At 41.3% G+C, this 14,549-nt stretch overlaps 1 protein-coding gene across 1 annotated transcript in view; it reads left to right on the top strand.

Moving 5' to 3' along the window:
* Window positions 1–1,112: 1,112 nt before the first annotated feature.
* The window catches only part of LOC139288497 (dedicator of cytokinesis protein 3-like), a 51,801-nt gene continuing 38,364 nt past the window's right edge, over window positions 1,113–14,549 (top strand). The window contains exons 1-4 of the mRNA XM_070909802.1: window positions 1,113–1,149; window positions 8,391–8,474; window positions 9,867–9,907; window positions 11,817–11,872. Of these exons, the coding sequence (XP_070765903.1) occupies window positions 1,113–1,149; window positions 8,391–8,474; window positions 9,867–9,907; window positions 11,817–11,872 (218 nt within the window). The remainder of the gene's footprint in view (window positions 1,150–8,390; window positions 8,475–9,866; window positions 9,908–11,816; window positions 11,873–14,549) is intronic.

Here is a 14,549-nt window from a genome sequence, read left to right as displayed (position 1 = left end):
TGTAGGTCTTGTGGGAAATCCACAGTTTGCCCAAACCCATCAGTCAAATTTCAAAAGGGAAAATCGGCCGTTAGGAATTAGTTGCATCTCATCTGTGTGGGAGCATGACCGCACTATGACAAAGCATCGCCTGGTAGTGGGTCCGTTTCTTTGAAATGACTCAACCGGGGGGTGCTTCCCCACATGGTCAGGCCCGATCTGTAACACCGGGGGCTACTTTATGGCCAACCGCCCCCCCCAAAGCAACACATTCAATCAAAAAAGACAGACTGCCAGCCAGCATCCAGCATCGTAGCGGGAGAAAATGCAGTTTGTGTTTGTGATGGATGCAACTGCCATGCAGGGAGAGAGAGAGAGAGAGGGAGAGAGAGAGAGGGAGAGAGAGAGGGCGAGTATATTTGCAAATGCTTGACACATCGGTGTTGACAAAACGAGTCATGTGACAACCATGAAGATGGCGCAGCTTATGGTATATTGCAGTTTTCTCAGTGTTTTCTTGCAGCAGCTCGACAGTTCGGACCGCTGAGACAATATCGCGACCTATTAGCTGCTAATCACCGAGCGCTTCAGCCCGTTCACGCTGGCCGAGCAGCCTATTGAGGATCAGCTGGACTCGAGCGCGATTGGCTGAAAATATAAGAAGAAAATAAAAAGGGGAAAAACAAAGAGAAAAACAAAGAAATGAAATGAATAAGCTTCGAAATGCGCTTCGTTCCGCTTGAAATGCGGCGGCAATAACACCTTTTGTGGAGACCAGAGACCAGCTCACCGTGTGCGTATACGAGCGCGCCTGCCTGCCTGCCTGAGTGTGTGTGTGTGTGTGTGTGTGTGTGTGTGTGTGTGCGTTATATTAGGTGGACACGGAGACTGCATCAGACTGGAGACACACGCCGGGACATAATAGAGCGGAGATATTGAGGCTTTGATGGTCCTTCCTCCCCCCTCTGCACACACACAAACGTCAGGATACCGATTCCAGTCGAGACATGTAGTCCCATGTATGAGCAGCCAGGATCATTTGTAGCCTTCAGCTCTCGTTTTTTTTTCCAGCAGCATCATCTCACGATATCGACATAATGTGGCTTGCTCTACCGGAGGGAAAATAACCAATTATGTGGATACCTACAGAAGAGGAGAAAATCGGAGTTGGTGAGTCAATTGCACCTTTTATTGTTAATTTACGACATTTGGCTTCCAGCTTTTTAATTGACTTGGATCGTACGGCGTTGTGATGGCAGTTTTTCTTGCGTAAGAAACACCCAATTTTGTTCATCGACACCCCGCATAGGCTGTGCAGCCCATTTCTCTCTTATTATGCCCATTACACCCAATGAAAAACACATACACTTATAATGGCTGATATACAAGGCCAGTGACTGCATAGAAAAGGGAAATTGCGTGGGATGATACAGCCTACAACCACCGCCACCTTAAAGATGCTATCGCAGTTTATACACAACCGCAGGCGGTGCTTTACACCAGGCTCCTACTCTTAGTTTTGTGGTTTTGTAGAAAAAAAAAAAGAAATGCGTCAGTGTAGCATTTTAGCCTTTTCTTCTTATGAGCATATCTGGAGGGGGGAGAGAGGAGAGAGGGGGGAAAAAAAACGCGATTCGTGTTGAAACCACGAGGGGGCATCGTGACTGCGTCCCTCCAACAGGTGTAGGCTGGAGTGAAGCTGGAGTCTACCTGTAGACAGAAAACTGCCCTGCTGCTGCTGCCGCTGCTGCTGCAACGACAGGGACTGCACTGTACCACACTGTACAGTTCCTCCCTGCATGTGTGCACTTTGACCCCCCAGAGAGAGGTGGAAGAGTCCAACGCAAGATCAGCATGTCTCCAGTCAGATTAGCCTTTAATGAAAAAAAAAAAAAGAAGCGAGCTGTATAGAGTCCAATGCCTAGAAGCTGCAGAAATAACGCCACAAGGTACCATACGGTCATTGTGAAGTGGCAGCTGAACCCCACAGCCACGGCAAAAGTGTCTATAGCGTATGATTATACTATAGAGGGTTTTCATTAGGGGGAGTGAGTCATGTCCAGATGCTCTACAGCTTGTTCCTTGCAGGGCTACTCGCACATGATACCTCCCCCCCCCCCCCCACCACCACCACCACCACATACACACACCCACACACATATACACTTTGTTTGGAGGCATTACATTTGTCATGATCGTTTCATAAAGACTGCAGGATGAGAGCCCCAATAGGCAATCCACCATAATATCGGCCCTTCAAGTGGCTGTACTGTAATCCTATGCATTTTATCGTTTGTTACCTTCATCCATCCGTCCATTTATCCACCATAGAATCACTGCAGGTCTTTTTTTTTTTTTTATTTTTTTACAAGCGCAAATATATTGGGGTGTTGTTTTTTTAAAACAGGGAGGGAGGCAGGAACGAGGTAGTTTTGTGTGGGGAAGCAACAGTTCGGCGCAGCCTCCGCATCAAGTCGGCGCGGAGTGACCTGGCGCTGTCCACGGTGCTGAAATGCGAGGACGCGGAGCCGCTGTGCACCTACACAGTACATACTGTACCTTGTTAAGGCAGCCCAAACTACTCAGTGTCCCCCCCTTCGCCTCATGTTGACACGCCAGATTCAATATTTCTCCAACATCATTGCAGATGAAGCCCACGCTGCTGGACCGCTACGTTAACCGGCAGCACGTAGCCTGTTATCACCTCTTCTGCTTGCCTCATCTGTATTATTAGTGGCACCATTTTGCATATTTCCCTATCCTATTTGCTCATTTTGCCTGTAAATTGCCTCTCTCGCCATTATCACCATACACCGATATGAAACCGAGTAGGCTTTTCTGTTCTCCTGTGTGATCTTAATGGGCTCCGTCTAAACAGGAAACAGTTGGAGGCCACCTCATGAAACGTTAATGCCCTTCTTAGAATCGCTGCCTATTCATTATTTTGTTCTTGGTTGTGTTTACGCAGGAAGTAATATTACTTGTGTAAATCACTTGTAGAGTGGCAGCAAAGGCCAGGAGTGAATGTGCTGTAGTGTGCTGCCCAGCTCTTTCCACTCTGGAGCCGCAACTGATGATTATTTTAATCACCAATTAATCTATAATGACTTGTTTTGTTCCTCAATTAATAATTCGTTTGTAAAATGTCAAAAGTATCCAAAAGAAAATACTCATTACACAATAAAAGATGAAAAATAAACTAATTGTGCGGTTGGAAATTATAGAATTTCATTTGTTAAATGACTAATATATTATCAAAATTATAACCATTAATTCATTTAATTCTCAATCCACTCTCCTTGAAATGGTTTGGTTCTGCAAGTTGAATCACCCCCCCCCCACCACCACTCTTATTTGCCAAAGGAGCCACTGATGGATTTCTCTCATATATACAGCAATATTGAGAGAATTTCGTAACCCTTTTATTGGAAAGAGCTCTGACTGTAAGTCTGTACCTGCCCACATGAGAGAGAGCGAAATGAATCAGCCGGCTTCATCTGTGGCCACATGGACGTGGCCCAGGCACAGAAACTACTGTAGCAGTGCATGAAATAATCAAGTAGACTAGGCCACCATTATCTGAAATGGACAGCGCTAGGATCAAACGTGCTCACGACAGAACAAAAGATAGAGCTAATGTTCAACTGAGAGCGGGATTAGAGAGATTAGTGTAGCCCAAAGTAGCATTTCACTGTGGTTTTAGCCATGGTTTTAACCCTTAATCTCATCCGCAGTGGAAAGTTGCTCAGCCTCATTTTGGTGAGCTCTTCTTCGATTCATCACAGGCTCTGGATCACGAAGCTCATTAGTACTGTAGTTTTACTGTACCTTAGCTGGCTTTAGCACATTAAATATACCCATTGTTGCATGTGTGATAGTCATGTATCATTGAAGAGTGCTTTATGATAAGATCATCATCTCGCAGCTACACAGACCCCTGCAGCTGGGTAGCATGCCTAGATTTCTGTGACACTGATTTGGGATCAGAAATGGTAAAATGCTTCTTTGCCTCTGTGGCAGAAATGCCTAGGATAGCAAGACTTCAGTGCAGTAATGTCTCTGCCTAAGTGAGTGTGCATTCAAGTCGTGCCGAACAACATGACTCAGTGGGCGAAGCCCAAAGAGCGTTGTGTAATTTTTAACTTAGCTAGATCTGGGACAGGACTACTCAAGCCAGGAAAGCAGGACCTTCATGGTCTGCATACTCACAGTGCATTACAGGAATGGTTTAAGCAGTTCAGCTTCAAATGCACCAGACACGATTTAGACTGGAGCTAAAAGGACTGAGGAAACCCAAGAAAGTGGGTTCATTTCAGTGCTGCAGTTTAGATGAGCACAGTGTCCTCTTTAATAGTTTCTCAGTACAGTCGGGCCATTAGCACCCAGTTGTTTAGAAAAAATAACAGAGAATTTATAAGCTATAATAGTGTTTACTGGTAGGTGTTTGATGACATCTCCCCGTTCTCTGCAGAATATTTCTCCCCTGTGGGCCGTTGTACAGTTAGCTACTGTATGAGTCTCTAAAGGTCATCAGGCCATGCATGCTGTGTTTTAAGCTTCACTATATTACATAGAGAGGAAAAACTCATTTCAAGACATGGCAGCATGTAATAATATTTACACTGGAGGGTGATTCTAGTCTCACTTCATCTGTTGTGAAAGAACAATATATATTTTTAAACATATTATAGCTTATTTATTGAATTTGGCTTGGCCATAAAAATGCACAAACTAATTATAATACAGAAATATCTGTTTTAATATTTCTCCTTTCAACTGAGCAAATTGCAGAGATGGGGAACAACAAAGTGAAAGATAGACGGGAAAGAGGTCAAAGGTCACCCTCAAACACACATTGTCTTAAGTACCCAATGTAGTGATTCTGTCTGGACATATTTGCATATTTTATCAGTGGTTTTGGTGTCAGTGCAGGAAAATTTGCAGATGTGACTCGAACACATTCAAAACTCTGAGTCTGCTAATGTGATGTGAGTGAATGCCTGTGATACATGACAAAACCTCTCAACATAGACACAATGTTTGTGGTGCTACAACTCTCTCTTTTAACACCGTGGAGAGCTCTGCATCACCACGTTTTTTCTGGGTTATTAGGCGCTGTTATGGAAAATCAACTCCAGCTTCTGTTCTCACTTCACGCCAACACAGAAATCTGGATTCTTAAGAGACTGTTTTCAGGCAATAAAAACTTTTGGTAGATTTCTGATGAATAAATCAACACAGGAAATAGAGAATGTTGTGTGCTCTGAGTTTATATTTTTGCCTGTTGACAATACATAGTAAATATCTACTTAGTGTATCTGCTCTATAATTAACTGTGAATCTGAGTCTTTAAATCTAGAGCATTTAAAGTAACCACACTTTTTACTTTATAATGAAACCTGCCTGGTTATAGGTTGTAGTTCTGCTTGTTTATCTTGTTTGGACTATAGGGCACTTCAAATGTTGTACTTCACTATATTTTACCAAGCTAGTTACTATGTAGAGGTGTGGGGCAACACAGTCAGTATCAAGTAATTACACTGAAAAATGAGCCAAAAACAACATTTCTATTGCCTGAAAATTTGCAGAGATTGTGTTAAAATCAGCCGATGATGATCACAGAAAGAAGTTTGATTTTAAAACGCACAAACTAAATTAAAGCAGACGTGTATTTTGGTGTGTGGAGTCCAACTGTGGAATTCACTGGGGGAATCATTTTAGATAATGTCCAAGTATTATTCAATAAAAAAAAAATGTGTACAGACCGAATCATTGAATGATGTGGGCTTGATGAGTAATATTTGTGTTTAGCCCTTGGTCATTGCGTGTATTTGTGCATCCAGGCACACACACACACACACACACACAAAAGGTTGTTTAAAGCACCGGCCGACCACATGTGGTAGGACATTTATGTTACTTGTTTTGAGAGATTTCTTTCTTTTCAAACCTTTTCAAACATGGAATTTGTATTGTGTTGTTTCAGATTGTAGCTACAAATACAAGTGAAATATCTATCTTAAACTGTCTTAAATCTATCTCAATTCATATTTTTGGAAAATCACAGTTTCTGTTAGTCTTTGTAAGAATGATTCATCTGTTTGCATGGCCTTGTTTTTGGCTTCTACATTTTCACTTTGCTTTAACTGCAACTGAAAATCACGACCAGATTACTCAAGGAATCCAGTCCCCATCATGTTGTTGTCTTACAGTGTACCTTGTTAAGGCAGCCCAAACTACTCAGTGTTCCCCCCTTCGCCTCATGTTGACACGCCAGGTTCAATATTTCTCCAACATCATTGCAGATGAAGCCCATGCTGCTGGACCGCTACGTTAACATGTCTACTGTAAGAGCTGCAGCTTCTCAGACATCAGTATCAGTTTTAACAACCCAGGGCCCAAAAATGAGGGGACCCCTGGAGTCTAGACCGAAGTGTGTTTTGTGGTCTTTATGTTAGGTTTTCACTTTTACTTCATACTGAATTTCTGAAACAAGGATTGGATTAAACCTACAAACCCCCAAACAAATAAAACATTCCTAAAAATAGGATGCTTGCTTTATTATCTGACACCAGCCGGAAGATTAAAATATGGCAATATGTTTTCTTTGCAGGCAGAACTGGCCTCAGTGGATGAGTGGGAAAAGTATATGACTGCCTTTTAAAAGCAGGCTAACCACACCAAACCTAAAATTTCAACCACAGATGTGTTAATGAGTAAATGAATACAGATGTTATGTTATGGATGGGTTGACATGTCTATTTGTAATACATGGAACAATGGAGGTGTGGTGAGGTGAGGGGAAAGTGGAGGACAGCAGGAGTCTCCTCCTGTGCTCAAGCCCCATGATTCCTACCAGTGAGTTACTAGTTACACAATAGCGGCCATAAGATGCCATGTGGACGATGAATGCCGCTAAATAGAGGGACAGTCTGGACTGATATACTGTTGCTGAGTAGAAATGTTTGCTTTTGCCAACATTTTCCACTGCCTGTCCCGTCAGCCCTTCCAACATCCTACGTTCAACATGTTGAAGTCTAAAGATGAATTTTTGTTGGTTAGGTTTTGAGGATATGCTAATGCTCTGCAGCTTTTAGGCACAATGAAAGAGTGTTTACAAAGCTTAGAGGTTTTTGTGAGGGAGGACTACGAAAATACGAGCCTGGGTGATGCGCCCATCTCTCTCGAACATGACAATCTCATCTTGTTCTGACGTGGCCTCCGCTAAAGAGTTTTCAAATGGTGTGAGTGCAGGTTTTTGCAATTCAAATGAAATAGGGGCCATTAAAGAATAGGACTCTCAAATAGGAGATACTTAGCCCTGGCTAGAAAAGGGCCGGAGGCAGACTGAAAAAGGTGACAAGGAGGCTCTTTAAGTCTATCCATCTCTCTCCCTCTAATACATGCCCAATACGCTTGACTTGAACTCTATAGTGCCATGCAGCATCCATAAGCTTGGCATTTTAAAACGGCCAGATCCCCGCAGCAGTTACAGTGAAGAAAGCCCTCCAGTTTGTGGATGATCTGTTGCCATAGTTACCCGAGCACAGGAACTGAGCACTTGTTACCCTCAAACAGGCAACGGAGCCGAGCCCAAGCCCCTCCTTCTCTTCCTCCCCCTCACTGGGTCCCCTGGCTAGTTCATTAGCATAATGATTCACACCAAACTCTCCTTGAAGGGCCACCATTTGTAGGTTTTTTAAAATCGTCAGTGGAGCCCTGTCATTATTAAACAAGTTTGTCTTTACCGAGGCTTGTGTACTGTATGTTACATGGCTCATATTGCAGTGCTGCACAGAGAAAAACAGGCTCCAGAGGCCATCCCATTGTGAAGGCCTTTACTGTGGCATCTATCCCCTAAGGAATAATCATCTTAATCAGAATTTGAGTCACAACATGTTTCTGTTTATGGTCAAAGACTGCAGGATGCTGCAAAAGCATGTGGCATGGAAGATTTATGCTAATACCGACTTATGATAAAGCAGCGTTTAGCCATACTACTTAACCGTTTGTGTGGGTTCTATTTTGGGAGACAGTTCAATTAACTTAACATTGCACAAAAATCAGGCCGCTTAAGAATTAATTGCCTATTAAAATGACTACCCACTTCAGGGTGGGAGCTTGTTTACAGTTTGCTAAGCAGTGGTTCCTGTGTGACACTGTGTTTAGATGTTTGCATTAAACAGCTTATTAAAAAGCCCTGCTACAACCCCAAAACACATGCTGTGTGGAGGCACAACAGCGTAGGGGATGTACCTTGTTTAATCAGAGGTCACCAAGATGAAACCAAGCATAGATCTCTATCCAGTAATTTCCCTTGACAGCCAGTGCTTGTATAAAACTCCTGTAAGGTCAAATATGTCTTCATCACTGTCTCATGATTTTTTTTTCTCTTCTCTTTTTCTGCACAGTGATCTGCAACTTCCGGTCACCAATATGTCAGGCCCTGGTCCTGGAGATTGGGGAAACTGTACAGATTCTGGAGAAGAGTGAAGGTAAAAGCAATCAGATCTCCTACAAATAAACAGAGGCACAATCATTGTTTGTAAATTAGAGCAGTTCCGTACTGCAGAAAGATATCAGGTATGTAAAGTGGACACGACTGTTGTGTGGTGAGTTCACACTCTACAGTTATTTAAAGGTATTTTTAGACTCAGCATTTAAATTTGACTACTTTTAGGCCAAATAAATAAAGAATTCTCTATTTCTCCACCAGGACCTTATTTCTAGCAGCATGGAAAGGGCTTCAAAACAGCCTTTACTGTAGCCCTTTATGTTGAGAAATATAATGTTAACACTTAATTTTACAGGTCCATAAGTTGCTAATAAATTCCCAGGAAGCTTCCTGTTAAGAACTATGAATGGTGGTACTAATTAAACGGAGGAATTTCCTTGAAAGAACTGAGACCTTAAATTATCACTGGAGCTAACTCAATGAATAAAATAGGAAAAATCCAAATAATTAAAATATTTTAGAGACTTTCTTTTTGGTGTCTGGGTCAGGGTGGCTGGTGGGACATTGACTCATGCCCTCAGTATTTCTAAAATCCTGGTTACAGCCCTGTTTTAACCACTGGTGTAGAGTAAACTGCACTTGATCGCAAAGTTTCAGGATGAACCAACAGAGGTCTTGAAACCCCTAAAACAAATTCTAAACTTTGACTTGTACCAACACCAGTCCTTATATACTGAGCTCATTTTATGAAACATTTAATGCAATCACATTACTTTGTCAGTACAGCCAAAGGTGTCTAGAAAGCCACTACTGGTTCCGTGATGTAGCCTAGCTAACTGCTAGCTAATGGAACCCCTGCTAACGTAACTGCTGCCACAGATCTATTTACTATTTAATTGGGGATAAATTAACTGACTACGAAGTATCCACGGCATCAGTTAAAATGGCATGTTTTGCTTTTGATTGTCAAGAAGACAGGCAAGCATATTTTTTTATCATTTTGTTCAAGCTGTTTTGTGGAAAACATACTGATACTTTCCCACAGACGGACCTGCTGCAGTGGTGCTTAGCTAGCTAGGCTAGGCTAGTCAAAGCTAATGCAAGTAGATAGCTATAGACGGTATGTTAAAACAACATAGTTTACTATTGTCAACAGGTAAACATGACTAAAATATATTTAAAAAACATTTGTAGCTCTCGTGATAAAATCAATGTTATAACAGCAGAGAATTTATTCACAATGACATTTAAAGTTAATTTGGGGTCTGGTAAAAACAAAAAAAAACTTGGCTGGGTTCACTTTGCCTTCAACTTCTTGTAGGATGTTATCAAGTAGCACAGCAAAATGGTGTAATGGCACATACTGCATACAATAACGTGTTTCATTGTGAGGTACTGAGGTTTTCTGATGTGCACTTTGCTCTTCATTCAGGTTGGTACAGAGGCTTTTCCACCAAGAAGCCTTCTATCAAGGTAATAATAACAGCATACACAAATCACTGTTTTGACACTGTGTTGATTCCTGCAGGCTACAAACAGTATTCTGCATTTAAATTAATTGAGAAATGACGAGTCACCAAAACATTCGTAAAACTGGTTGCATTGTGATACAAAGTGTTCTCCACATGAGGGTTTTTATCAAAGACCAATGAATTTTTGTGAATGATAATGTGATGTGAGAGATGTGCATCCCAGAAATAACTTCGTCTAGACAACAAAGACATTAATGACTGATTAACTTATTGAATAGAGCTTTGATTTGACAGAAATAGAAATCTCCTGACCTGAATTTCCAGAGGTGCTTTCATAAAGACACCGTTTTAACCAAGTTGTTCTGACTTCATAGCACAAAAGCACTGAATGTAGTGCCATGTTCAAGATGTTATTTACAAATGGTGAAAAAAATATAATAAAAGAGATACATTGTATCCATCACATGAGTATAATGCACATTTGGTATGAGGTACATGCCAGCCCTATCGTTTCTTTGAAATTGTAGTATGACACTGTGCAGTTTTCCCTCCTGTGCAGAATTCTTTGGAAAATCCAAATTTTGTTTTCCTTCCAGCCAGCAGATGGTGCAATTAGTAATCTGAAAACCAGTCTTTACACCAAAACAAGCAGTTTTTTGAAAGAATAAAATGCCAATTAAATTCTAATCCATGACACTAAAGAAATTGCATTTTTCAGCGACTTCAGGACACATGCAGCGCACACTTGTTGTGGTGTTATATCTTTCATCAAGGCAGAAAGAAAGTCAAGGTGGAAGGAGGGAGTGAGCGATTGAATCCAAACCTCTCAGTTCAGTCTGTTCATGCTGCATTATTATGATAAATCCTCTGCACAGTGCTCAGTAAGAAGAGACCATAGGTGCAGAGCTCAGAATAATACAACACCATCACGGCTGACAGAGATCAATACTCACTGCAGTAAGTGGTTGTTATATATGACTGACACATCTGCTTCCCATAGGATTGATTTTTCAGTAAAGACTGTTTATGACAGACTCCATCCTTGATAACCTGTAGCAGAGCCGGAGAGTCATTATACAAAGTCGGAGAACAAAAGATGTAAAGTTTGCACATCCACAATACAAATAGCAGTATCATCAGAAACACAAATACCAGATATATTATTAGAAGCATGAGAGCAGCAGGTAATTTCTGCTATTTCGTATGTCCACCCTGCTTTAAAATGAAATGCCAGGAGCTGAAGTGTTATGTGATGCTGCTGGGATGTTTTAAAGAAAGCACAAAAGCTGTCCAGTCCTGGTAAATGTAGGTGTTAGTGGCTACATGCTGTCCTTCTCTACTCTCATCAGCTATTTGCAGTTCTTACTAACACCCCTCCATTTTGTTATGTACTCCGCTGCCCACATTCATTCGCCCCCATACTCTCTCTCTGCTGAGAGAATTAGTTGTGCTCACTGTGGCCAATTCTTCACATCTGGCAGATTAGAATAAGAAAGATGAACTGCAAGGGTGGCAGTTGGCACCACTCAGTCTCTCATGCCCTTCCCATTGCTAAGCCAAGCCACAATAGGGCTCCTGCACATTGCTCTGCCTCTCTTCTCTGTTGTGTGTGCAAACACTATGGGCTTCACATCCTTTTCCCCTTTGCATGACAGAAAATGCACACAGCAAAGCAGAAATTGTCAGAATACAAATAAAGGAAGTTGCATATCCTTTAAAATATAATGTGTCGCCAGCAGAATTGTTAAATCTCTTTTTTTACAGTTGTGGCACTCAACACAGTTTAGGTTATTCTACCTAATAACACAAACGTAACACAATACTGTACATTTTAGTTACGTGTTGCAGGAGAATTAAGAACGTAATCCTGTCACACTCAGTAACATCTCTGCTCCCTCTTCTGTCCACAGGGTATTTTCCCAGTCAGCTATGTCCACTTGAAGAAATCCACAGTGACCAACAGAGGGTAAGTTGTATGATAAAGTGTTTTTATTTGAGCTTGCACAGCATCATAATTAGGGATGCACGCCACTTATCTAACATTTTTTCTTATTTTAGTTTGAACTTTTAGAACAAGTATGTACCCCATCCCAATACATCCACCAACATGCAATGAAAAATAGAACGGTTGCCAGAGTAGCAAATGATTGCCCATGCATGCCCAGATATACTGTCCACAATGTCCATATAGGCTGGTATCGTCTGAGTATGATTTAAAAGGTAGTTAAAATACCCTAAGCCACACTCAAGAGGGGCACATAAATCAAAATACACTACTTTACAAATGTACAGTATGAGTGAGATGAGGAGTACCTAATTTCCTCCAAATAAAGACAGGAAACCATGTCATTGAGTCACTTGAGCCAACCAGGAGGGGAGGTGTATTTCCATTCTCTCAAGATAACCCTTTTAGCTGTAACCACACAAAACATTAAAGCCTGCTGTGTCTCATATCTGACTCAACATTTAATCCCCAATCATCAATCAACAGCAAATATTCATAAATGTACTGCAGAGGGTCCACAAATATTTGGAAACTTAACAGGAGACAGGAATTCATACTAACCTCCACTATATATTCAGATCCAGTAACCAATACTCATTTGTCAGTGGAGCTCATAACAGTAATTTTTTTTAGATTTACAATTTTTGTTACTTGCCATGGCAAAACTTCCTGGAATCTAACACTGCACGGCATACAAAGCTATAAGAGAACAACGCATATCTTGTTGACAAAGTCTAAATATAAATACACGAAAAGACAGACTTGAGACTGTGTTGGTCGACATGTTTGGGGTGGACAATTTGTTGATATAGCAGTCCCTTTTAATATGTCTGACTGTATCAGGGCACTAGACTGTGAGCTGGGCTTGGATTGTTGGATTTACAGGATTTACATCAGTGTGCTGAAATATCTTAATTTGTGAGGTATTGAATTCTGCCATCAATCATAGCCAAGACTTACTTTTGTACTACCATTTTTACCACCTAATGTTCTGCATCATGATATACTTCAATGTCACAATATGAAACTAATGTGATTGCAGATTTTGTCCATATCGCCCACCCCTACGCCCAGTGTCAGTTACACCCAACAGGCACACTAAGATTAGGATGAAGGAACACCTTGTACATATATAAACATTACATTATCTGTGTCATTGACTGTTTAATATTATTAATTACTAGTTACATTTAGCAGCATATAGCATTTCATGTAGGAGCTCAAAATACTGGAGACCTGCTGTATACAACATCAGTAATGGTTCCTCTGTACAGATCCACCGGTACCAGACATTTATTAAGACATATTGGAGGATGATATGAGCAATGACGATAAAAAACAATTCTGTTTATTTTTTACTGGTCAGGAGCTCTCCTTCACTCGTAACACAGGGAGTGTGATGCACATTTATCAACTGATCAATGTAAGAGCATGACGATGTTTGTGACAATCCAATCTTCAAGAAAGTTATCGCCAGACAGCTGACGCATGCACGCACTCTCTCTCTCTCTCACACACACACACACACACACGTACACACAGCGGTCATCTACAGTTCCCGTCACAATGGCTGACCACGGCTGTAGAGGCCAGAATAAAGGCGAAGACAAAAACAGGCAGCAGAGCTCTTTATCAGCCTGAACTCATGGATGTTAAATCTGCAGGCTGGGATCTGTGGCTCAGTGTGGACTGGGAGTTTGCTGTTATATCACAACCCTCCAGTCTGAGCTGCCACATAGCAGGAGGACTCTCGTTTGCACTCAAACAATTAAAAGTGCAGACGTGGAAATTGACATTTTTATACTTCCTCGCCCCAGGAGTCGCACTCTGGGAAATCTGCTTTGCTGTCTCATGGAGTTAATGAGGTGACACACCTACTGCATATCTGTAGTTCTCCCAAAGTATCCCTGCCGCAGAAACTCACCCTGACTCATTGTGTAATGGATGGAGATGCTTCCCCTGTTGCAAAAACAATGATACAGTATTAAAGATAATTCTTTGCAGCATAGGTCAGAGCTTGGTGAGCAAAGTGCAAAGTGTCACAAGAGATCTAATGTGAATGTTTCCCTTTGAATGTGGTCACACAGGAAGGATGTGTGCTGTGGTTTTTACTGGAGTGCTCCACTCCAACTGCAGCCAAAGAAAATCTCATTACTCTTACAAGATATTACCTCTTTGTCATTTCATAGCAGATACTGCTTCAAAAAGATGGATTTAAGCAGTGACATACCTTTATGTGGTTTTGTATGTGTGTATATTTGTCAGTGTTGGGCAAGTTACTTGAAAATGTAATCTTTTACACATTACATATTAGTCACTTTTATAAGTAATTACATTGCTTTATTAATTACTCAACAGCAAAAATAACTTTTACATTACTCGTTACTTTACTTTTGTTCAGCCCAGCTCTGTAAAAAGTGCCTTTTAAACAACTCCAAAGCCTCCACATCCACATGTTATATCTTCTGTATTTAACATACTGTATGTAGACATAGAAAATGAGATGTTGTTGTTGTTTAACAAGCAGGCAGCCCATTGTTTTGAGATATTTACTGACCTTCAACAGCTAGCATAGCATTAGCCCCGGTGACTCCAACTGTGAACTAAACCTAAATGTCGTGTAATGTTAGCAAGCCAG

Source organism: Enoplosus armatus, chromosome 8 (assembly GCF_043641665.1).
Source record: "Enoplosus armatus isolate fEnoArm2 chromosome 8, fEnoArm2.hap1, whole genome shotgun sequence".
NCBI lineage: Eukaryota > Metazoa > Chordata > Actinopteri > Centrarchiformes > Enoplosidae > Enoplosus > Enoplosus armatus.
The sequence above is the reverse complement of the archived record's forward strand: the minus strand, read 5'-3'. Positions and strand labels throughout refer to the sequence as shown.